At 40.2% G+C, this 27037-nt stretch overlaps 2 protein-coding genes across 2 annotated transcripts in view; one reads left to right on the forward strand and one right to left on the reverse strand.

Moving 5' to 3' along the window:
• Positions 1–1264: 1264 nt before the first annotated feature.
• On the forward strand, positions 1265–4766 carry LOC141098069 (phospholipase A2 homolog otoconin-22). The gene is made up of 4 exons (XM_073585648.1): positions 1265–1329; positions 1778–1922; positions 2242–2351; positions 3806–4766. The coding sequence occupies exons 1-4, from the start codon at positions 1290–1292 to the stop codon at positions 3952–3954; spliced, it is 444 nt and encodes a 147-aa protein (XP_073441749.1). The 5' UTR covers positions 1265–1289; the 3' UTR covers positions 3955–4766.
• A 5355-nt stretch (positions 4767–10121) lies between these two features.
• Positions 10122–27037, reverse strand: part of ACAP3 (ArfGAP with coiled-coil, ankyrin repeat and PH domains 3) — a 180630-nt gene continuing 163714 nt past the window's right edge. Inside the window, exon 26 of the mRNA XM_073585429.1 lies at positions 10122–13978. Within this exon, the coding sequence (XP_073441530.1) occupies positions 13872–13978 (107 nt within the window). The 3' untranslated portion in view covers positions 10122–13871. The remainder of the gene's footprint in view (positions 13979–27037) is intronic.

The raw sequence follows: 27037 nt of genomic DNA on the forward strand, positions 1-27037 counted from the left end.
TCAATGGGATGACAATCAGATGTGAGTGGTGACCTGTTTTAATTAAAGAACAGGAATCTATCAATGTTTGATCTTCACAAAACAAGATTGTGGAAGTGTATTATAGCATGAACAAAGAAGATATCTTAGGACCTCGGAAGAAGAGTTGTTGATGCTCATCAGGTTGGAAAAAGTTACAAAACCATCTCTATTGTAAGTTCACACAGGGCGGTTTTACTGCTTTTTTTCTGCAGCAAAACCTGATTTCTTGGCAGGAAAGAAGCTGCGACAAAACACAGGTTTTGGTGCTATTTTGTTGCAGATTTGATGCATTTTTTTGGGCTAACTTGTGTCTCTTTGTGCATAGTGTCCACATGACTTTTCTGCAGAAAAAAAACGCTGCAAATAATGATACCTGGTTTTTGCAGTGTTTTTTCAAAACCCATTCAAGCCAATAGGTGAAAAACGCTGCAAAAATGCTGAAAGAAGTGACATGCTCTATGTCCAAAAAAGCAGCAAAGCACAAAATCCTGATGACACAAAAAAAACAATGTGTGTGCATGAGCTTTCTGAAATCTCATAGGCTCTGCTGGTAATGTAAAAAGCAACTGAAAATTAGCATAAAAAAAACAGCAAAAAAAGTACCAAAAACGCTCAGTGTGAACATACCCTTAAAGAGTTTCCACCAGTCCACAGTCACAAAGATTACAAATGGAGGAAATTCAAAATCATTATTACTCTCCCGAGGAGTGGTCAACTAACAAAGATCAGTCCAAAAAAAAGGTGGATAACAGTTTTCAAGGTCTCAAAGGAACTTAATGTATTTATGCCAAAATATGGACAATTTGGAAGTGTTGATATACTTTCAGGCACCATTGTACATGGCCTAGTTTCAGGATTTGAGAATATTTTGATATCTATAAAATAATAAATATGAATGTAGTAAATGTAACATAGTGGAGAGACCCAAAACATAAAGCATAACTGCAATCTATATAAAATCCTGTGTTTCCTAATTTCTTACTGTGAGGAGACAGAATCTAATAAACTGCAAAATAAGAGGTTACATTTCCTTGGATGAAGCCTTGTTATTACAGGGCCACTACGCAGGTTCACCGATAATCTCTATGATGCATCCAGTACAATACTGGTAAATACAGTACTTATATGGTCTCTTCACCCCCTAATTTTCATCATAGTCACAGGGCGTAATTATAATGATTGAAAAATGGTGCCCACTGAGTGACTATATATAAAGGCTGGAGACACTGGACTTGTACACTTACGGCTCCTGACACTGAGAAGACATCATGGCCAAGTGTCTTGCAATAGGACTCGCAGTGATAAGCAGTGAGTATTCCTAATAACCATTTTATTTACAGGACTTATTTTATATTAGATCTCATCATATGTGGTGTTGTATTGGGATTTATGGAAACAAGAAGGTATCTTGTTCTTGATTTTAAACTAAAATCTCAAGATTCTGGGCTAAAAGGTCTTATTAAACATGATCTGATCTGATATAGTGCTCAAAATCCTCTGCAAATGTTGTATAAAACATAACTTACTGGATGTCTGCTGCCACCACTAGAGGGAGCTTAGGAGCTTGCTGAATACAGATTATACATTGAACTAAATGATCAGACAGTAAGCATTTAGTTTTCATGCAAAAGCACTGGCATCTTATCTTTTAAATGTATTATTAATAAATATGGAAATAATTTGCCTTCTTGACAAGACAAATTTCACTAAATATTGGTCACACAAGAAAATCTTGACACCTCTTTTGTTATTTCAGTCATTGCTCTGGTCACCAGCACCCCAGCACAGTTTGATGAAATGATTAAAGTGACTACCATCATTTATGGTCTGGCCAACTTCTCGGACTATGGCTGCCATTGTGGTGACAACATACTAGGAAGGCCTGTGGATGCTATTGACTGGTAATATAACACTGTATTTTAAGTAGAATAATACTGTACTGACAGATGTATATCATATACTCAGCAATACTCTGGCATTCCTCCTGAAAATGTATGAGTACGTTGTCTACACTTCGATTTCCCTTGTCAATACGGTGTAAGCAGTAATTTATTAGGGTTACCCCACTGACAAGGAGAATGGCAACAGAGTAGCCAGTGTATTTATACAATTCCAGGATGAATAACAGAAGGACAGCATGGCTTTATGTAATTGAAAACTGGGATTTTTTTTTATTATACTGTAGGTCCGTCTTGATGTCTTGACTTTTTGCTATTTCAGGTGCTGCCATGAAAAAGCTTGTTGTTACAACGAGGCTGAACTTAGTGGCTGTAATCCATTGACTCAAAACTATCGATTCTACGTAGAAGAGGAGCAGAAAGTGAAATGTAGTAAGTGTCCTTGCATTAAAAAAAACAAACACTTAGAAGTCAAACTATAGATAATTCTATTGTGATAGATATATAATATTTGACCTCATTACTATGAGGGAACGTCTCCCAGTTGTCATTGAATGGGAGAAATATGGATTGAACCTGACCCCATTTTAGGTTAAATGTGATAAGCAGCATGACAGATGTCTCAAAACTGCTTTTTTCAATCCCTTCATATAAAAATGATGTTGGTGCTGCTTAGGATTGAAATACATCTTGTATAGGACAGTGCAATTTTTTTTTTTAAAAGGTATGGAAAATTGCTCCAAAAGTAAGAATGGTTTTTGGAATAGGAGGGCTAATATTATTTTATTAATTGATAAAAAAGAAACTAAGTAAAATGAACAAAAGAGAACTCTAAAACAAATCAAATGCTGTGAGCTCCATTTGACTTCAAAACAGCATCAAATTATCAATTCTTCTAGGTGCAATTGCACAGTTTATGAAGGAACTTGGCAGACAGGTTGTTCCAAACATCTTGGAGAAGTAACCACTGATATTCTGTGGCTTTCATTTGTGCAACTCCTTCTGTCTCTTCATCTAATCCCAGTCAGGCTGGATAATGCGGAGATAAGGCTTCTGTGGAGACCATATAATCAATTTCCAAGACTCCTTATTCTTCTTTACGTTGAAGATATTACTTAATGATTTTAGCTGTATGATTGTGATCCATGTCCTGCTGCAGAATACATTTGGAACCAGTCAGATACCTCTATATGATGATCGAGTACTGATATACTTGAGTGCTCGGTACTCGGATTGAGCACGTCAGATGCTTGGACTTGAGAAGCGGGCTTGAGGTGAATGTGAGAGTCGAGCATTTTTCCGGAGGATGGTTGCTCTGTCTCGACAGCTCACAAAGAGTCTGGCTGACAGTCTTCCATTCACTCCCAGCAGGGGAATACCCTGCTTAAGTGCAGCGCACGGCTCAGATGATTCAAATGAGCTTCTTATTGGGACTCGGCCCTGCTCGATAGTCGATTGAGCACTCAGATGCTTGATTATCAAGCAGTGTCGAGCATGCTCGCCCATCACTTATGGTAGCACATGATAATTTTCTGTCTAGATTTTTCAGCATTGGGATCTGTGATTAGTTCTCCAAGATGCTTGGAACAGCCTCCTTGCCAAGCTCACATCCAGCCTATATTACTGGAAGGGACACTCCTGCAATAGAAAAAAAATCTGAAAGTTGGATCAGTATGCAAATTGCATATCTAAAGGTCAATCGAGTCCCTCATAAAGAGTGGTCATCTTGGCCAGGCATGCATGTGCTCTCTGAATACGTTATTAGCAGTCACACCAGAATATGTGTATGATGTATGTTAATCAGTTTTCCCTGCACAATTGGTAATAACGCATCATGTGACCCTTACTAATTTAGTAAAATGACACAAAAATATTTGTATCCCCAGTGAAAGCTCGTGATCGCTGTGAGAAGATGATCTGCGAGTGCGATGAAAAGGCTGCAAACTGTTTCCGGAAGGAACTGGAAAGTTACAACGTGTATTTCCGCAATTTCTCCTCATTTGGGGCCTGCAGGGGCCCTCGGCCTTTCTGTTAACAGAACAATCATGTATGAAAGCTACATTATTTCTTAGTAGAGTTAGAGATAGTAGTAATATACAGTGTGTAGAGGAAACATATAGGACAGAATATTTTGATCAGGATTTGCCAAAACTATGCCCCTTTGCCAACATTACACAAAGTTAATTTCTTTGACTTATGGCTCAAGAGACAGCCATAATTATTGCACAGTTAATATGTTAACTAATGGAGCCATAGTCTGCGGAGACAAATTATAACCAAGGTCACATTTCTCAAAACTGCCTAAGAGAATGAAAATGGCTTTGATTCCCAAAGTAACCAATCACAGCTCAGTTTATATTTCGTAAACTGCGCTGTAAAAATTAAAGCTGCACTGTGATTGGTTGCTATGGACAACAGGCCCAGTTTTCCTCCAGGCCTAGTTTTGATAAATGAGGCCTAATTTCTCACATGTCCTCCCCTTTAGTTCTTGTCCCATGGATTATTATGCAGTAGAAAAAACTTCCTGTGACTACTTGTAGCACATCCCTAGATGTAATGAAATGGTGGTCACCCTGCCAATGTGGTTGTTAGGTAACCATAGCCTGCAAAATGCATAGAAGGAAGGCTATAGGTAAAGAAATTAATATAAATTCTACAAAGTGAATACAACCTAAAACTACAAATATTCAGTTACTGTAGTTCCCACGTTCATATTTAATTTTATATCAAATTCTATAATAGGGCTGATGTGGCAGGGGTCTTGAAATATGTGATGGTATTGGGAAACAATGCATATTTTTGTATTTTTGGATGATGAAATAAACTCGATTGTATGTCTACCTAGAATGTATCAGCTTCTTGAAACTTGCTGAGGTTGAGTAAAAATTTTGTGAATTTCACCCTCCAATCTCTTGGTGTCTATATACATTGTCCTATGCAATAAGAGATAGATTACTGGGGTTCGAAAGGGAGTTTCAAGTAAGAGCTCCACCATACAGGTAATTTATAGTGTCAGGCCTTAGGGAACAAGTCTGCAGTCACGTTAGGTGACTGCAGACTTGTGAATCCTCACATCGCTTGCTGTGAGTATTCTCCGGGGGTCAGCACTCGGAATCGGGAGTACGTGATTTGCATACTTCTGACCACAATCCGCATTGAATGAGGCCGTGCATGTCTATTCAGCACGCAGCCACATGTATGTAAATCTCATATTTGCAGACACATGCACCTCCCCCCCCCACGTTCCTAGTCCCGGAGAACCTTCACAGCGCACAGTTCGCACAATGTGAGGATTCACGAGTCTGCGGTCACATACGTAGAGTGACTGCAGACTTGTACCCTACGGCAGGACATCCTTCTTTAAGGTTTAAATAAGTTGCAAGTCCGTAGAGTTCAACCTATAAATTAACATGTTAATCCTAAGGAAGGCAATAACCCAATAAGGCAGATACTGATTGCACCATATTAGGGAAAAAAATTCTTCCTGACTCCACATACAGCAATTAGACTAGTTCCTTGGATAAACATCCCATCACAGAATCTAGTGTCCATAGCCTGTAATATATTTATCAAAAAGGCATCCAGGCCCTCCTTGAACGTGTCTTGTGAATCAGCCATTACAAACTTGAGTGGTAGGCAGTTCCATAGTCCCACTCTTCTAGTAAAGAATCCATAGTTTCACTGCTCTTACAGTAAAGAATCCTTAGTCTCACTGCTCTTACATTAAATACATAGTCTCACGGTCTTACAGTAAAGAATCCATAGTCTCACTGCTCTTACAGTAAAGAATCCATAGTCTCACTGCTCTTACAGTAAAGAATCCATAGTCTCACTGCTCTTACAGTAAAGAATCCATAGTCTCACTGCTCTTACAGTAAAGAATCCATAGTCTCATGGCTCTTACAGTAGTCACCGTTTGTGATGATGAATAAACCTTCTTTCCGCTAGACGTGGAGGATGCACACTTCTGATTGTTGCCGCCAATGTGTAAAAAGATCATTAGAATAAGATCTTGGTTTTGTCCCTTCATATACTTGTACATTAAAAAAAAAGAAGGCTTAGAGGTGATCTTATTACAAACAGAAAAACACCAAATTTGATAAGTTGTCTTAATACTGCAATTTACCAATTCTCTTAAAAACCTTAGATGCTCTTCTCTGCACCCACTCTAGTTTAGCTATATCTGTCTTGGGAGCTGCTACCTGACACAAGTCACTAAAGTTGAGTTTTCTGTCCATCTATACATCCAAGTTTTGTTCCCTGACAGTGGGTACGGAAAGTATTCAGACCCCTTTAAATTTTTCATTCTTTGTTTCATTGCAGCCACTTGGTAAATTCAAAAAGGTTCATTTTTTTCTCATTAATGTACACTCTGCACCCTATTTTGACTGAAAAATACAAATGTAGAAATTTTTGCAAATTTATTAAAAAAGAAAAATATCACATGGACAAAAGTATTCAGACCCTTTGCTCAATATTGAGTAGAAGCACCCTTTGAGCTCGTACAGCCATGAGTCTTCTTGGGAATGATGCAACAATTTTTTCACACCTGGATTTGGGGATCCTCTGCCATTCTTCCTTGCAGATCCTCTCCAGTTCCATCAGGTTGGATGGAGAACGTTGGTGGACAACCCTTTTCAGGTCTCTCCATAGATGCTCAATTGGGTTTAGGTCAGGGCTTTGGCTGGGCCAGTCAAGAATGGTCACAGTGTTGTTCTGAAGCCACTCCTTTGTTATTTTAGCTGTGTACTTAGTGTCATTATCTTGTTGGAAGGTGAACCTTCGTCCAATTCTGAGGTTCAGAGTACTCTGGAAGAGGTTTTCATCCACGATATCTCTGGTTGCAATTGAAGGAAACATGAATGCGGCCAAATACAGTCATTCTGTTCCTGCAGCTGAAAATCACCCCCCCCATAGCATGATGTTGCCACCACCATGTTTCACTGTTGGGATTGTATTGGGCAGGTGATGAGCAGTGTCTGCTTTTCTCCACACATAACCGCTTAGAATTATCAACAAAAAGTTCTATCTCATCAGACCAGAGAATCTTATTTCTCATAGACTGGGAGTCCATCATGTTTTTTTTTTTTAGCAAACTCTAGGCGGGCTTTCATATGTCTGATACTGAGATGAGGCTTCGGTCGAGCCACTCTGCCATAAAGGCCTGACTGGTGGAGGGCTGCAGTGATAGTTGACTTTACAGCATCTGTGGAGCTCAGCCACAGTGATCTTGGGGTTCTTCTTTACCTCTCTCACCAAGGCTCTACTCTCACGATTGCTCAGTTTGGCTGGACGGTCAGGTCTAGGAAGACTTCTGGTGGTCCCAAACTTCTTCCATTTATTGATTATGGAGGCCACTGTGCTCTTAGGAACCTTGAGTACAGCAGAAATTCTTCTGTGACCTTGGCCAGATCTGTGCCTTGCCATAATTTTGTCACTGAGCTCCTTGGCCAGTTCATTTGACTTCATGATTTTCATTTGGTCTGACATGTACTGTGAGGTCTTATATAGACAGGTGTGTGCCTTTACAAATCAAGTCCTATCAGTTTAATTAAACACAGCTGGACTCCAATGAAGGAGTAGAACCATCTCAAGGAGGATCACAAGGAAATGGACAGCATGTGACTTAAATATGAGCAAAGGGTCTGAATACTTATGACATGTGAGATTTCAGTTTTCCTTTTTTAATAAATTTGCAAAAATGTCTACATTTCTGTTTTTTTTTCAGTCCAGATGGGGTGCAGAGTGTACATTAATGAGAAAAAAAATGAACTTTTTTTTAATTTACCAAATGGCTGCAATGAATCAAAGAGTGAAAAATTTAAAGCGGTCTGAATACTTTCCATACCCACTGTAAATGTAGATTTTTTTCTACCCAAAGTGTATAATTTTACATTTATCTTGCCATCTCAATTGCCATGTCTCTGAATAAGTCTCCAGCTTTTCCAAATCCTTCTGAACAGTCATGGCCAAAAAAATTTCAGACTGGTGCAAATTTTCTTTCCAACACAATTTCCTGCTTCAGGCTATGTGCCCACATTGCATGTTAAAACGCACACTAAAAACCGGACTCCTTCCTAGAAATCGCGCGGTTTTTCCGCGCGATTCTGTTCGCGATTTTGCCGCGATTTTCTCAAGCACTTTCCAAGCGATTTGAAGCATCGCTTGGAAAGTGATTGACAGGTTGGCCACACTCGTCAAAGATAGTGTTTGACAAGTGTGAGCAGCTTTTTACTATTGAGGCTGCATATGCGGCATCAATAGTAAAAGATAAAATGTTAAAAATGATTAAAAAAAAAAAAATCGGGGTATATTTACCTTCCGACATCCCGCGCTGCCATCCCGGGCCTCAGCGTTCCCAGTAATGCCTTGCGAGACCTGTGATGACGTTGGTCTCGCGTTACTATAGCGATCTCGCAAGACCGCTAGAGTCACGCGAGACTACGTCATCACAGGACCTTGCCGCAAGGCATTACTGGGAACGCTGAGGCCCGGGATGGCAGCGCGGGATGTCGGAAGGTAAATATACCCCGATTTTTTATTCTTTTTTTTTTTACAGGGGTATGGTACCCAGGGCCTGGAGGACAGTCTCCTCTCCTCCACACCGTGGGTACCAACCGCACATGAGACGCTTAACTTCCCGCATGGTGGGCATAGCCACATGCGGGAAGTAAGCGATTCTCATGCATTCCTATGGGTGCGGAATCGCGGCAATTCTTTGCGATTCCGCACAAAAGAATGACCATGCTGCGATTTTTTCCGTGATGCGCTTCCGCCGCGGAAAAAAGCGCAGCATGTGCGGAATGCCATAGGAATGCATGGGGGGGCATTCTGTACACGATTTTTAAATGTTTTCGCGCTGAAAATCGCTGCAAAAACGCTTAAAAATCGCATCGTGGGCACACAGCCTCAGTGTTTTAAGATCTTTTAGTCGGATGTTTCTATGGTTACTGTACAACTATCATTTAAGTTTTTAAATGTTAATTGACAAATACATCAAATTTATGTAATAACTCAATATTTACAGCGTTGTCCCTTACTTTTTATTAATACTTCTACCCTTCTCCCTGGCAGCTGGATATCAGCTTCTGGGCGAAATCCTGACTGATGACCTCCCATTATTGCCTAAACGGTGCTTGGCATTTATCTCAGTTTTTATGTTATTGCTTGTTCTCCGGCTTTTTGAGAATTGAACACAGGTTGTCAGTGGACTGGAGATCTGGAGAGTTTCCTGGCCATGGACCAAAGATTTTTCAACGCTTTACTTTCTGGACAATTATTCTTCCAGATGTACCAAATAGTGTGAGAAGGACTTCATCAGAGGAAAAAAAAAACGTTAACGCAGTTCATTCCCTGTACTTGTACTTCCTGCAGAATTTCAGTTTGTCTTTTGATTTTTTTTTCCTCAAGTGGCTTCTTTGTTGCCCTTCTTAACACCAGGTCAGTCTCCAAATGCCTTTGCCTCCAGTTGATTGTAGACACATTGACACCTGCCTGCTACCATTCCTGAGCAAGCTCGGCACTGATATCTTAACCCTCTTTTGTAGACTGTCCTGGCACTTGCTGGATTTTTTTGGGCACCTTCACAGCAATTTAACTTCTCTTATTAAAATCTTGATGATCACATAAATGGTTGACTTAGGCGCAATCTCACAAGCAGAAAAATCCTTGCCTGAAAGCCCTTTTCATGCAAATCAATGATGACTTGAAAGTAACCCCAGCTCACAGAAGACATTGATTTTAAGCATCAGCCCCCTTTTAAAGCCACTTATAATTCAATCATAATGACAGAGTCATATCAGCTGCCTTGTCCTCATTAACAATTTCTCCTAAGGCAACAAAAAGTTTCAATAAAATGCTGTACGTAGGATATTTTGTGGTAGGGCTGAAAGTCAGTGGAATTTTTGGGGGATCAATTTAATTTTCTGGGCAATGAATGACAGCAATTTATTTTGCAATTGATCTGATCACTCTTCAAAAACTTGCAAATTGCCACTATAAAACAGTGAAGCAGCAAACTGTGAAAACAGAAATATGTCAGTCTCTTTGGTGAGTCTAACTAATCTAATGCAATACCAGGCACAAACTCTGGACAAGAGAGATGCTGCTCCTGAAATAACCTAGAATACATAGATACAGATTACATTCATGTATGGATATGTTGATATGATAAAATAAAGTAAATGAAAAATGAATACAAGGTTTCAATTTTTATGTCACTTGACTGCAGCTTTATTAAATAATACATATTTTGCTATAAGATATATTACTTAGCATTTAAACTGTTTCTGTACATGATATCCTTCAATAGTAACAAAAGTGTGTAAAAGTAAATCTCAAGGAATATACCAGTATACCCTTGTAATGCATTGCTTAAAGGCTAAACATAATATAAAACGTGTATTATACAAGGCAAGCCATGCGGTACATAGAATGCATATAATGGAGGGATTTAGGAAGGAGGTAGAGCTTCTATAAAGTGAATGTCACCTATATGCAAACGCAGTAGTGATGAGCGAACGTGCTGGGATAAGGTGTTTTCTGAATGTGCTAGGGTGCTAATAGAGTGACTTCGGCGTGCTCGAAAAATTTCTTTTTGTCCCCGTGGCTGCATGTCTCTCGCAGTTCGACAGCTGGAATGCATGAAGGGATTACCTTTTCGTTAGGTAATCCCTGCATGTGTTGCAGCTGTCAAACAGCCAGGAAACATGCAGCCGCAGGGACTGAAACATATTTTTCGAGCACGCCGGTCACTCTATTAGCCTCCGAGCATGTTCATATAAGGCTACTTTCACACTAGTGTCGTGCGACGCACGTCGCAATGCGTCGTTTTGGAGAAAAAACCGCATCCTGCAAAGTTGCCCGCAGGATGCGTTTTTTTTCCAGACTTGTGTTAGCGACGCATTGCGACGTATGGGCACACGTCGCATCCGTCTTGCGACGGATGCGTCGTGTTTTGGCGGCCGCGACGCACAGAAAAACGTTACATGTAACGTTTTTTTGTGCGTCGTGTCCACCATTTTCGACCGAGCATGCGCGGCCGAAACTCCACCCCCTTCTCCCTGGACATTACAATGGGGCAGCGGATGCGTTGAAAAACTGCATCCGCTGCCCCCGTTGTGCTAAACTTTCACAACGTGCGACGCTACGTCACCCCAACGCAGGGCGACGTGCGTTGCACGATGCTAGTGTGAAAGTAGCCTAACACCTTATCCCAGCACGTTTGCTCATCACTAAAAAGCAGCCATTAAAATGTTTTACCATTTTTATCTGCGTCCCCATGTCCTAGACACTTGATGACAGCATTAGAAGGGGTACAATATCACAGGCAAAATGGTCTCCCCTGTTTTGGCATCTTAGACCACAATGGGGAGACATCTCAATAATTTATAACTAGTATCAATAGTTAATGTAGTGTATAATTATTCTGTCTTTGCTTCCATGAAAAGAGATGAGCAAATCAATTTGCAAGACCTTGATCCCTTGGCCACATTGGAAGTTTGTGGCTACCAGTTTGTTGCCTTGCAAGACTCCTCACCAGTGTATTTTCTGACCTGTCGATCAAGCGAAACATCCCCGGCATCAAATATACGCTGGGGATGCTGGCAAGTAGGAGGAGGTTCATAGAGCTTTGGGATAGACGTGACCACTGGACTAGGGTCGCGCAATTCGAGTCGCTCACCGCCAGTATATGACAATCTAAACAAAATAGGTGCAGTGTAAATCAAGGGAAAGAGAGAAAGCAACAGCCGCTCATGTAATAGGAGATTTTGGGGTTTCCACTTTTAGGGACTTTTTTTTTTTTTATACTTAAATGAATGCATTTGGGGCTACATATAATTTTTACAATTAGGTTTCTGTAAAAATGTTTACTTTTAGGCTTTTACAAGTTTTTTGTTTCATTGCACATTCAACTTTGCTGCAGTCTGCGCCCGTGAAATACGGTAGCTGAAAAAGGCTCAAAAACAACAAAAAAAAGAGATAAAAGTTCAGAACACTGCCAGGACAAACTCACTAAGGATATGTTCCCACGGCCAGTAACCGGCAACATACCCACTGCCGGCTTTTGAACGCAGGTGATTCCGCATGTGTTCATTGAACCGTGCGGAATCACCGCATCCAAAACACTGGATATTTATCTTGCGGAGACTCGTGTCTTTGCAAGATAAATAGACATACTGTGTTTGGTAAAGACGCGCCGCATGTGTGTCTACCCAGGGAAGCCGGAGGTGTCCATGCACACATAGTGGAGATGAGATTTCATGAAATCCCATTCACTATGCCGCAATATCTGGCCGCTGCGGGTGGAATGCTGCGCATGTATGCAGCGTCCAACCTTCAGCATTTACGAACCATTGGAACATACCCTAACGGATTCTCAAATTACTCACTCTCCAGCCAGCATTAGACAGTGCAGCTCAGAAGCTATAAGCCCCCGTCACACACAGCGATCTCGCTAGCTAGATCGCTGCTGAGTCACAAGTTTTGTGACGCAACAGCAATCTCACAGCGAGATCGCTGTGTGTGACACTTATCAGCGACCGGCCCCCCTGCCGGGTATCGCTGATCGTAACCAAGGTACACATCGGGTTTCTAAGCACCGCGCGGCACTTAGAAACCCGATGTGTACCTTGGTTATCAGTTCCCTGCACCAGCGTGCTGGTATCTAATGTACACTGTGGGTAACTAAGCGACGTGCGTCGCTTGTCACCCACGTGTCGCTGTCCTGATCGCTGGTGAAGCTGCCTGTTTGGCAGCTCACCAGCGATCCTGACAAGGTCATATCGTTGTCGGGATCGCTGGTGAGTCGCTATGTGTGACGTGGGCCCATAGAATCATTTTTATGGAACCCAATTGCAGAAAATATTTTTTAGACCCAAATACATGTATATAAAGTAAAAAAAAAACAAAAAAACAACACACACAAGGTGGACAACCCCTGTAGTGGCGCATTCAGATGTCTTTGTAAATTTGACCGCAATCCATGGACTGCCCGCAGGTCTCCAGATTTGAGTATGACAGCTTCATAGAAATATATGAAGGTATCACGCTTGGGTCAAGAGGCCCTGCTGGCCAGCCCTTGCATTGGGGTCCGATCTCGGACCAATTTGCATGGAAATCTGAATGTGCCCTAAGTATAATTGATTGCCAACTACCGTAATAATGGGAGATGGAGGGATGTACTTCATATACCACAAAATAACCATTTCACTTCATATCCAGTAAACCAAAGTCTACATTAAACCTCCTGTGTCTGCAGTAAGCTTCTTATTTTATTTCCTTCTCTGGACCAGCCAGACAATCAATAGCGTCGTAGCATTTTATAAAATTACATAACATTTTTCTAAGTGCCTTCAATCTGGGATATATATACAAGCATCTTCCAAGACATCATACATTTGAGAATGTCTGGTCTAAAGTGGTAGCCTCCTGGGTCCTGGACAGTTTTCTGAAATATCCTACTGATGGCTTACAGTACAGCAGGTTGTGTGTAGTCCAAAAGAGTGATGACAGTGCTGTGATCCAGAAGCAAATTCCCCAAATCCCTTTTACAGCTTCAATTTGAAAGAAAATGCAAGAAGAGATCTGAATGTATAATTCTGCAGGGGTATTCTCATAGCTAGATGGTCGTGAATTCATCCATATCTCCATATGTTTGTTTTTTTTATTATTAGGTGAACATTTTGGACTATATTTCACCAAAGTACCACCATAACATAGCAGAAAGTCATCCTCATGGTGAAAACCACAGTTTACCAGAGAATAGCAAAAGGAATAGTAGATGGTCATGATAGTCATCAAGGACCAATACTGGGCTGAGGACTTGAGTGGTTTGTAGGTTCATCCTCCACAAATTTTGCTTGTCATATGCCCTCAGCATTTTTGTATTTGTAAAATTCCTATGAATATCCAAAGAAAATTGTTTCTTCTAATGGGTCTCGATGGAATCCATTATCGGCAGGACTGACTGAAGTAAACACTTCGACGGCTCAGCTTTTCCGGGTTGTTGGATGCCATGTGAGAGAATTCACGGAAAATATCCAAATAAGTGGTATCACCTGCAATGCAATGGAGTGAAAATAAAAAAAAATCCCAACTTAATGAAGGAAACATCTGCACCCTGACATTATTTTTGGGTTTCGACTTTGAAAATAAGAAAAAAAAAAAAAAAAAAAAAAGATATTCTTCTATTTTGACAGCTGACGTTAAAGGAGAATATGAGGATAAACCTACACAAAAGGACCCAAGTGTGCGGCGCTTGATGAGAATTTGATGGGTAATGGAAACCCCATTATTACTTTTGATTATGTTATTGTTGTTTGGCATGTTCTTAAACGAGAGCCTTTCATGTCCCCCAAACAACCACCATTACATAGCCCTATTCCTGCATTTTAATAAAGTGTATGACAAATGTTCCCATCTTTCTGAAGACATCTCTCATCATATTCTAATTACCTAAACTAGTTCGATCTCAGATGGTTTAATTTCCCCCACCCCATCCATATGAACATCCTTCGCATGGACCACGTCATCTCAAGATCTCTGGAAATCTAGGGCATGTGTGTGACGTCCTTTCTCCTTAAGCATGAGCATTGAAGCTGGGTGTTCTTCCCCCAGCTTCATCGGCACGTTACACATGCTCAGGAAAATATCGTGACCCCTTTCCAGCAGACACAGGATGTAAAAAAAAAAAAAAAAAAAAAAGTAATAAGGAGCAAAACACCACAGCTTTGCACATAGTTTAGTGTCTGCTGCCAGATCCTGCAGATCAGCGCCTATTCATTTGAAGTCCTCAGTACCCGAATCAACCACTAAACAGCGTACAGAGTTGTGATGTTTCATTCTGTACACGGTTTACATCCAACCGCTGCCAAAGATGGTAGCAGCTAATCGATGAAAGTGCCAGGTTTTGACCCTCACCAAAAATCTGATATTGATGACCTATCCCAATATAGTAGTTGACAACAACTTTAACTGTATAGAAAAAATTTTACTTAATATCTATTGGCATCTTCTTCCAACTTTGCCCTGAATGATGACGTTCTCATGGATCGTAAATAGCAGTCTTGATTATTTTCTTGCACAGATATGCATATGGCACCAAGATTAGATGTAAGTGCTGGCACCCCAAATCGCCACCAACTCTTGTAACCCAGCTCCCAGCAAGTTAGCCGATACCCAAGTTATTAGCTGGACAAAGCATGTCCTGTGAAACGCGTCAGGTGCGATGGAACTCTTCGCTACCTCGTCTTACTCTTGCAGCCATGTGAATATTTAGTGTGGACGACTGCCAATATTGCATTGATATATATGTAGGTGGTCTTTTGGGAGGCTTGCTTTGATAAATGTTTGTTGGCCTTACTTTCTAAATCAGCCGTCTGTCTCTACCTTTTTGCTATTCACAAATAGATATCTCTTTTTGGTATATAATATATTACCTATTCAACAAGGTTCCCACTATGGTTTAATTTTTGCACTTTGATGTTTCCAGTCTTATCCATTACCTATGGTGTCTCATTACTCCCCATGTTTTTACTAGAACCGTTTTTTGTATACATTATGTGATTTTAATGACTTGCATTCTTTTTATTAGTGGTACCCAAGGAACTAGTTAAAGTGTACTATAGGCTAAATCTGCCATTTTTATATGATCCCATACCTACAGGCAACGCAACAGAGCAGAGATTCAAGCAGTGTAGAGATGTGTGGAGATGTTAATGGTCAGGCCAAGACAGTAATAAAGAGCCAAGCAGAACAGAAGAAGAGTTGGAGTATGACTTTTATTAACAGTGCTTATAAAGACAGGTTGAGGAAAGAATAAAAACATTGGGATGGGTAGGGGGTCCGTGTATGTGCATGTTCTATAGTCTCTATATAAAAACACATCAAACACCTTTGCATTAGGTCTAAAACTCTTTGATGCCGAGGGCTCAAGTGTCATGAGAAGTCTCATCTGGGATCAAAAGGTGGAAATAGTACAGAGGAAATGACATACAATATTCAGAAAACATCAAAAAAGTTGACCAGGCAAAAAGAAAAATGGCACCGAGGAGGTGCAAGCAAGACACAGAAGGTAGAGTATGCATCAGCCTATATACAGCAAGAGGGGTTCACATTGTGCAGTTGGTTGTAAAGTCCTCATGCGCTCTCTGGCATTTTTCATTTTATGATGGGGGAAGGAAAGGTGGGTCCATGATAGGAGTGGGTACAACTGACTATCTTGCCATTTTTGCTGACAATGTATACTATCCAATGACCTCTGCTTATCTCATATATACACTTTGGAGGCCTCCGAGCCATAAATAATAATCCTCAAAAAAGCACATAGATGCTCCAAACCTAAAAGATTAAAGCCAGGTCACAATGACGTGACCTGCATGGGTCGTCCCTTAAATGAAGAAACCACAAGCTCTTTGTGTTCATGTACTCTAGGCAGCACAGACGCATTTCGCTAAACGCACAAGATCAGGGGGCAGAGCTGCTTTCAGAAAGCCATATTTTCAAAATTGAATAAAAAAAAATAAATAAAAAATACAAAATCAATACCAAAACACAATGCACCAAAATATTCAAAATATACAAAAATTACTATAATAGCTATACAAAATAATCCATTTTTGTTGTGGATCTAAAACAAAAATATAGTATAGAGATAGTCAGAACAAGATAACTGAGCACAGACTCGCAGCTCCTCAGCTCTAGTGTCCTAATAATGCTTTCTATACACTGCTCCTTACTACGGATACACAGTTTTTGGATATCAATATTGATACCAATTGTGATCTTGTCCTCTAACTTCTACTCATAAAGACTAATAAAGGAGATAAGGGTCTTAAATGGAATCTGCCAGTTGATTTACACCCATACACCACCTTATTGTGCTATTTAGGGGCTTAGGATCAAGCCTTTATCTAAAATGTATGATATTGCACTGTGCAAAAAGTAGGTATACTCATGCCTTCTGTATGCCAATTATCAGCTACTAATCACATAAGGGATACTATTCCGGGAGCAGTCTGGGTTGGAGCCATGTCTCCTGGGATTGCACAGTGAAACAAGGTACGTGCTATGGTTGCTGTAAGACTAACATCCACTCCCCTGTGTACTCCATCGCTAGCAGCAGAGACACCGAGACGGATAACCAGAAGTGGCGCCTCTCTGCTCATGCTGATCTGTCCAGTAACCGTAAACAGAACAGAGAAATGAGCTTTCTGATTAATTCAGGGCAGGCACTGATAAGCATGACTGCCTGCTGGGAGGTGAGCAGAATGGAAATCCAGCACCTATGGTGCTGGCAGAATGATGACGATGCGTATTTACCCACTCCAAAAAATCAGAAGGCAAATAAGCAAGCTAAAAATCAGAAAAGCCCCTGAACGTAATAGACTATTTGCACCAAAAGCAGATTTAATTTGTGGATGGTGAGGATAGCAAGAGGGTGAAAGGATAGGTACATTTTAATGTGCACAATAATACATTGGTGGTAGTTTAGAGGGTGTAAACAAACTGTACAGGATCACTTTAAATGTACTGTGAAAGAGTATTCATACAATTGCTAGATTCCCTTTTGGTATGAAGGTATAGGGATACACATTTACTCCATGTCACACTTGTACAAAATGTGGATTTTTATTCCAATGTTGAGCTTAAAATGCACCTCGACCCCAGATCCACTTTAATAAAGTCACTCCCTTTTAAAAGAATCTGTCAGCAGTTTACTAACTGTGAAGAATTTCCTCTACCCCAGATCCACTTTAATAAAGTCACTCCCTTTTAAAAGAATCTGTCAGCAGTTTACTAACTGTGAAGAATTTATCACTAACCGATTAACATTAACTAGTGTGGCAATGCCCCCTCCTGTGATAAGTACCTCACTGTCTATGGACTTTGTACACATAAAGCCTGGTGTGGGTGGGGTTAGCTTTCTCAGCTCTGCTTCATTCTAAATCTAAAAGCTCTAATTGTGTCAGAACTGCAGAACCCAGAAAACTAAGTGATACATGGTTGCATTCAGCTTTTCTTTGCCTACATCATGCTGCTCTCAGATGAGGTAGCAAAAATCTGCTGACCGATTCCCTTTAAGTGAATTTCCATCATGTTTTACATCTAAATATGCTCAGCACTCTGTGCTGGTTAATGTGCTATTATATCTTTATAGTGGTTGAAAATCAAATTTTTTTTATACAGAGCTCCACATTTAGCCATACAACCACACTAAAGCGTATGCTGTACGCTCATTAGCGCCCTGTAGTGGTGGCTCCAGTCAGGCATTCTTGAAATCAATGTCGCCTAATGAAATGGTAAGACAGGATGTTGAGAAGGCCGAACTTTTAAATTCCTATTTTGCATCTGTTTTCTCTCAGAAATGAAATGTAACATCAACTGTTCTTCACTGTCCTATTAACGGAACAGAAGAATCCAGGATATCTATAAACAGAAAGATAGTGAGGAAACACTTAGCTAGCCTAAATGAATTCAAGTCTCCAGGTCCAGATGAATCACACCCCAGAGTGCTGAAGGAGATAGCAGAAGAAATTTTTGAACCCCCTCCATAATCTTTGAAAATTCTTGGAGAACAGGAGAAGTCCCAGAAGACTGGAGAAGAGCAAATGTTGTTCCTATCTTCAAAAAGGGGAAGAAGGTGGACCCAGGCAACTATAGGCCGGTGAGTCTGACTTCTATACCAGGAAAGATCTTTGAACAAATTATTAAACATGTATGTCAGTACCTGCATAAGAATGAAGTGATTAAACAGAGCCAGCATGGGTTTGTAACTAATAAGTCATGTCAGAATAACTTAATTTCCTTCTATGACGGAATCACTGATTGGGTGGATCAAGGAAATGCTGTAGATATAGTATATCTTGACTTCAGCAAAGCATTTGACAAAGTATCTCATACAATCCTTATTGAAAAAAATGACTAAGTATGGAATAGACAAGGCAACTGTTAGGTGGATTCATAACTGGCTTAGTGATCGGACCCAAAGAGTGGTTGTAAATGGCTGCACATCCAGTTGGAAGAATGTCTCAAGTGGGGTACCACAGGGCTCTGTCCTGCGCCCTGTATTGTTCAACATCTTTATCAACGATTTAGATGAAGGAATTGAGGGTAAACTGATTAAATTTGCTGACGACACAAAGCTAGGAGGGATAGCTAATACTAGAGAAGAGAGAGAGAGGATTCAAAAAGATATAAATAAACTGGAGCAGTGGGCAGCAACTAACAGAATGGTCAGAATGGTTTTTAACAGGGAAAAATGCAAAGTACTACATCTGGGCAATAAAAATGAAAAAAGCATATACTGAATGGGAGGAATAGGGCTAGGCAACAGCACATGTGAAAAAGACTTGGGTATACTAATAGATCACAGACTGAATATGAGTCAACAGTGTGATGCAGCAGCAAAAAAGGCAAATGCAATTCTAGGATGTATTAACAGAAGCATACAGTCTAGATCACGTGAAGTCATTATTTCCCTCTACTCCTCTTTGGTCAGACCTCATCTGGAATATTGTGTCCAGTTTTGGGCACCACATTTTAAAAAAAGACATCAACAAACTGGAGCAAGTTCAGAAAAGAGCGACCAGAATGGTGACCGGTCTGCAAACCCTGTCTTATGAGGAAAGGTTGCAGGATTTGGGAATGTTTAGTTTGCAGAAGAGAAGACTGAGAGGAGACTTAATAGCTGTCTACAAATATCTAAAGGGCTGTCACATTGTAGAAGGATCATCTTTATTCTTACTTGCACAAGGAAAGACTAGAAGCAATGGGATGAAACTGAATAGGAGACACAGATTAGATATTAGAAAAAACTTTTTGACAGTTAGAGTGATCAATGAGTGGAACAGGCTGCCACAAGAAGTGGTGAGTTCTCCTTCAATGGAAGTCTTCAAAGGCTGGACAGACATCTGACTGGGATGATTTAGCGAATCCTGCTTTGAGCAGGGGGTTGGACAAGATGGCCCAGGAGGTCCCTTCCAGCTCTACGATTCTATGATCTCCTGATATCTCATAGGTGCATAAGGGAGTATCACATAGGGGGAAATCTAATCAATATGACCAGACTTCATCAAAGTGCATGTCCTGATGGATCTTAACGGTTTTGTTTTTTTTGCAGCATTAAAGTCTGAATCAAATTGTGCGGATTTTATTGGAGATTTAGTTGTAGAACTGCATGTTTTTAATGTGCAGCACTCCTATTTCATGCACAAAATCAGTGCAAATTTCACCCTTTGCAATAGAAAAGGCGAAAACTGCAGCAAAATCTGGATGCAAAACGAATGGAAACCGCTGCAGATTCCTTGTGGAAAAATCTGCACCAAATAAGTAACATGTGAACCCATCCAACAGGTCAGCTCTACAGTAACGTTTCCTGCTGTAATCATTTGGGAAGGGTTCTGAATCTGCTGTTTTGCAAAATAATCGAGATTTTTGTCATCAGATTTCTTAATTTAAGAAATTTTGCAAATAGTTTGTGCTTAAAATTACAAAAAAAATTATCAAATATTTAAGAAAACTAACCATGGGACAAATATAGTAAAATGGGTGGTTTTCCAGCGGGAATAGAGCAGTCATCTGTAGATGGTAGATGATAGCGATTCAATCTCTAGTACCTGTGTCTGAAGGGCAAAGTGACCTAAATGTTTTTTTGGGGAAAATATTTCTACAAGATCCTGACTTATAAAGGTCATTATTGCTCGATTAGCGAATGCTTGATCTCAGGAACCTCAGTTGATTAGCAGAATAAGGCCACGTTCACACGTTCAGTATTCGGTCAATATTTTACATCAGCATCTGTAAGTCATAACCGGGAGTGGGTGATAAATCCAGAAGTGGTGACTTGTTTCTATTATACTTTTCCTCTGACTGATCCTCTCCAGGTAAAATACTGACCAAATACTGAACGTGGCCTAAGGTTTACTTATAAGGGTGTCAGAAGTTGAACCACACAAAAAAAAAAAAAAAGAGGAAAAATGGGGTTGTATTGTAAGCAATATCAATAAAAGACCAGCTGTTAAAGAAATAAAAAACAAATAAAATCAATGTAACAGATGGTCCATTATCAACAGCACCCACATTACAATCGGATTCTCCCCTTTTATTTTCGGAGTCTATCCTTGGCTGAGCGTGTGGCGCAGAAGTCCGTACGAACGATACACACGTCATTTCCAAATTTCCCATTCCCAGGGGACTCTATCAATTGTTGGCCATCATTAACGTTTGGAGCAACCTTGATTTATTTCTTATCCTAAAAATAAGACTTTTGCCTACTGGTTACAGAATTGAGTTTGCCTTATCTCACCCTTTCATGGCAGAGATGGGAATAACTGTATCCATGGCTGCCAGAGGTGGCCTTTATTATGGAACCAACAGAACGAGCTGTGCTACACTGTTTCCGTAATTACACTTCTTTGCACGTTCTGGCGATACCACCACACCGCCCTCTCACCGATTTACATAATACCGGACACCTCTTGCCATAACATAAACACAGATATTCCGATAACCAGCTTTCATATCAATACTTTCATCGTCAGGCAGCATCCATTAGGTAGACGATGGATTGTGGGTTTACGCTTGGCAGTTGTCCTCAACGCCCAAGATGTCCATCTCCAAATAAACGGTGAGATTTTCTATAAATCAGAGTAGCCAAAACCTTCTAAAACACAATTAACACACTCAAAAAAGTGCATAAAAGTCAGCCCATCAATGTCATTTAATCAGGAAGGATTTTCCAAAATTGGAAGAAACGCCTGGTCAAAGTATTGATACGAAAGCTTGGTTTTTAATGACATCATTATTGTTGAGAAACTCCAATTTCTTTATGGACTTTCTGCTCCAAAATAGGAGCCGCTCCCCTGAAAATTGATACAGAAGCGGATTCATTATTGCATTTGCGTTTTTTTTTCTTCATGGATTTTAGCTTGTTTTGACTTGAACCAAATTCTTTTTTTTTTTAATTTGCACCTTTCCTAAGTCTATTTTAATTGTTCTTTTTTATGTTCGTCAATGTGCGAGTGTTTCTTATTTTGCAGATCTTTGCGGCCAAATCATCAATTGCGACAATATAAAAAGTAGCAACACTTTTGCATAAATGTACTCCCAGTAGTTCCACTCTGGAATGTTTTGATTTTTGCACGCAATTTTTTTTCTTTTAGCAAATTTTGACAACATGCAACTTTTTCCGTCAATAAAGTTAGACAAAAATAAAGAGTGACTTTTGTGCAACATTCACAAACCAAACCACCTGCGTCATTTTAAAGAATTTGGCACAAAAAGTCAAAATATCATAACACAAAAAAGTCATCACTGATGACTAGTGATGAACGAAGGTTCTCCGAGAACGTCTTACCCGAGCACACTCAGGTGTTACCCCAGCTCTGGAGTGCTTGTATATTATGTTCGAGTTCCTGTGGCTGCATGATTTGCCACTGTTAGATAGCCTCAACACATGTAGGGATTCCCTAACACACAGGAATCCATGCATGTTGTCAGGCTGTCTAACAGCCGCATAAATCATGCAGCCACATGGGCTCGAACATAATATACGAGCACTCCAGAGCTGGGGTAACACCTGAGTGTGCTTGGGTAAGACGTTAACCAAGCACTACTGATGACCTATCCTTAGGTCATCAATGTCTGATCGGTCTGGATCAGACAACCATCACTCCCAACGATCTGCTGCTCTCAGTGTCGGCGGCACTTTCAACAGTGAGCGCGACCGAGTACTCCACATCCGCCTCCTATGGATTTGAATAGGATGCAGATATGCAGCACCCGGCCACAGCCACTATCAGAGAACGGAGCAGTTCCGCAACCGAGCATTTCTGGCTGGCGGCTGCAGACGCCGAGAGCAGCTGATCGGCAGGGGTGTCGGATGCAGAGCTGATCAGACGGATGACCCATCCCAAGTTGTGAACAACCTCTTTAAAAGGAATCTGTCACCTACCCTTTGGCGGGCGATGAAAACGAGGTCGGTCCGGTCCGATGGGCGGTGTTCCCGATGTGTGCCGCCTCCCCATCCTTGCCCGCTGTCCGCAGGTTATTGCTGAATTGGAGTAGGTGTACGCCATTTCTTGCGCGTGCGCTAAGCATTCATAGCTAGCGCACGCGCAGTACTGCTTTGCCCAACTGCGGGCAAAGCCGGACTGCGCATGCGCCGATTAACTAAGCCCCGGAACACTGCAAAATACTTCCGGGGCTTAGTTAACCGGCGCATGCGCAGTCCGGCTTTGCCCGCAGTTGGGCAAAGCATACTGCGCGTGCGCTAGCTATGAATGCTTAGCGCACGTGCAAAAAATGGCGTACACCTACTCCAATTCAGCAATAACCTGCGGACAGCGGGCAAGGATGGGGAGGCGGCACACATCGGGAACACCGCCCATCGGACCGGACCGACCTCGTTTTCATCGCCCGCCAAAGGGTAGGTGACAGATTCCCTTTAAGTAAATGATTAATCAGGCCCTATATGTGCAATATTTTGGACTTTAATTGGGACTTTTTATTGCACTTTCGCACCTCTTGTGTATTCTGCTCAGATTACGTATTTTATAGAATTTCCAATCCCAGCCATGAATGGCTTAGAAATCAAACCCCCTTTAGTAGGCAGAATATTGTCTGGACTCACACAGTGACTGATATTAATGTAGGTGAACATTAAAGTAGTACTATCCACAACCAATCAATATAAACTGAGGTCTCCGATGTCTTGCATTTTTCAACTATAGTCACTTATTTTAATAACTAATTAAAAATAACTGTTACAGCCTTCAGACACAATATATATAATATAATGTATACAAATCTATGTACAATTCACATTTTACTTAACATTAACAAGCTTATTTAATAACATGCAAACAGCATATATTCAAAGCAACCAACCAGATCTCTGCTTTTATTAAATTTGCACACAAAAATTTGTAAAAGCTAGCATGTGATTGGCTGCTGTGGTTCCAGGGTGTTTGTGCATCATCGACTATCATCAACCAATTATTAGACAGAATGGGTGTCAAGAAATATAAAGATATTGCAAAAAAAAAAAAAAATGAATAAAAAAAGAATAAATAGTAAATGGATTATGGCACCTCTTGTGAGAGGCCTTTATTTTAAAGGCCTGCCCTCATCGAACAAGGAGGATTTGCTATTTGCAGCATGTTATTAAATGTGCCTGATATTCAAGGATGTGAAATCCTTCCCAGAAAAATAAAATACTTTCTAAAGATGAAAAAAAAGTAATGCAATAAAACATCAAAGTCCTTACGGAAATATTCAAAGAGGGAAGTTACATTTATGAAATATAGTGCGGTAAATTAATCATCCAAATAAATTCTTTAAGAAACTAAAAAATAAAAAGATTGTAAAATGTAACATCCATCCATGTGACAAAGAAAAAACACAAAAAGGTATAATAAACATGAAGATTGTAGAGCTCTTCTTTTAGGTTAAGACACCAGCAAAGCAGTACAAATGTCGGAGGAGTTCCACCGGATCGTGAACTCAAGAGTCTGATGCCAAAAAAAAAAAAGAAAAAAAATAATTCTATAAAGTCTTAAGAACCAACTGGAACTCAATAAGGGATTTGTCATAAAACAATATACTGGATATCCTACAAAATAAAGCAGCTTGGACCTCAGGCAGCAGTATATCACTTGATATTGACCATTTATACTGCTCTGTTTGGCGCATACCTTAATAAATTAAGTAACAAAATAAAAAATTACAAAATTACATTTACACTATATATCTGATTTCCAATACTGGAAGGAGGAAAAGTGCACAAGTATGGAGTTGTGTTTTTTTTGTTTTTTACATAATATTTATAGCGTTGACTAGAAAATATTCCCCCTTCACTGTTGGGGGGGGGGGGGGGTTTCTTCCGTCATGGTAGGCTGCGATTTGTGTGTTCTCCTGATTTGTGTTCCCCATATTATAAGCAATTCATGTTATAAAGGGGTTTTATCTCAAGTTTTTAAATAGGTAAAATTGCACAGTGCTTGTAAAAACAAGCAACTCTGCAATTTACCCCCCCTATTAAAAAAAAAACAAAAAACAAGAAACCGGGAGGCTTGGAAGCGAGGCGCTCCTAAAGAGGTACAACATCCCTTTAAAACCACTGTATTTTGCTGTCCCTCCTATTAGAAATCTTTGAATAATTTGACAACCAGGTGTTACGAGTTGTGGGTGTGGCCCTACAAAGTCCGAGGAGTACGGAAAGAAAGAGGAGTACGGCCTCTGACAAAAGTATAAAAAAAAACCTTCAAATTTCAGGTGTCTAAATAATAAGGCGGGAATGGTTAACTCCCATTTGTCTATTTATTCATGAAATTTTAGAGAGGAATAAAAGAGGAACTGATCCTCAACCATTGAGTAACAGTGGTTTGTCAAATTCTGAGAAATCCACCATGGTGTGTAAAGGTTATCATAACTGTTTACATTATTCTGATGAGGTGAAAGAACAAAAAAAAAAAATTGTTGCCACCTGGAAACAGTCAACAAGCAAGCCAGTGAATGTTCATGCTTCCTATTGCGACTGTGAACGTCTCCATTTAGTACTTAGTGTTCTCAACAGGTTGAAGGGATCAACTTAAAAATATCTCAATAGCTACTTTACCCCTGACTACATGGACGCGAATGAATATATTATTTAGTCATGTGTAAATTCACAGGTTATCGATCAAGGAAGCTGCAGGGAGAATTTACAAGGACCATGCACTTTCAGACATCTCAATCTCAACTGATTGATTGTGTGATAGACAATGTGAAAATTACTATATTTAAAAATGTTGTCTTGCCCTTGAATATTTATCCAAAAGTGCAGGCCATTAAGTGTCTTCCTTCTTTCTAACTTACTGTCCACTGCCTGTTGTCAAGTGTAATCCATCTCTGGCAGCAAAGATGCTGAGAGAGATTAAAGCTAGCATGGGCACCTCTCACTCCGCTCTCCTGACTATGAAACTGAATAAAATCACTTGCAAAAAAGGCATACTTTTAGTCCAGGTCAGGCAAACCACTTTACACTGGAAAAATGTGTGAAAGCAAGTTCCAACTCCTATAGTGCTGGAAGAGTAGTGACAAACTAAACAGGAAGATATTACTAAAAAAGTGGATTGGAAGTTACAGACCATCAGAATGGTTGTGTCAATAAAAGCCATCTACTTGTTGATAGCTTCCAGGTAGCAGTAGAAGAGAGAGAGATAGAGATATAGAGATATATATAGAGAGAGAGATTACAACATATAGAAATATATGTATTATATATGTTTAACGGTTGCTTTTAGCACTACACATATTGCCAGTAGTAGTCAAGGATGAAGTTATACTTTGTCAGTTTGATGTTCAATACTTCTGACCTGCAAGCATGGTAGTAAAGGGTAGACTGTAAACTCCGAAAAGGAATCCTGAGGAAGGTCATACGTTTGGACCTTCAATGAAATTAGCACCTATCACTTCACATGGAGTGAATCTTGCTGGTTAGTTGGTGAAGCCTCGAGGGCTCCTTTCTGGCAGTGCTTTCTGTTATTGGCATATGGGCCAAGGAACATCATGATTCCTCGAGATGTAACAGAACAGTTGTCTACCTCCCTTCCTAACAAACATTATCTACTTTATCAATTTTTTTTAACCGTGGTAATTTCCATCTCCTGAAACTCCTCGTTAAACTTGTTATACGCCTTCGGGGATGAATAGTAAACTTGTTATACGCCTTCGGGGATGAATAGCAAATATGGCTGCCGTTCCCATTTATTTAGTTATTTGGTGATTGAATGGTCGGGCATTTATTGCATGTTCTCTAGTGAGCAATAAAACTTGATTAGCAATCGCAATAGATGGATTTTTAATTTATGTCTGTGCTTTTCTGAGAGGGTGTTCAAAAAGATCCATCACCCCAAAAAGACAATGTAGGAGTATGGTGGATAAGGTGCATAGAATATATCCTTTCCAGGGTTTTAAAGGGAATGTGTCATCAGGGTATGAATCAGGTTAATGTTAAATCTATTTTTGGTAATGTTTCTTTCAAGGCTCAATTACCTATAGTTAAAAAAAAAAATCCAGGATAAGTATAATATTAGACACACTTCCTGTTCTGTACAGAAGAGTTTTCATCAGCCTCA

The sequence above is a fragment of the Dendrobates tinctorius genome, unplaced genomic scaffold (assembly GCF_039654945.1).
Source record: "Dendrobates tinctorius isolate UK_male_01 unplaced genomic scaffold, ASM3965494v1 ptg000086l, whole genome shotgun sequence".
Taxonomy (NCBI): domain Eukaryota; kingdom Metazoa; phylum Chordata; class Amphibia; order Anura; family Dendrobatidae; genus Dendrobates; species Dendrobates tinctorius.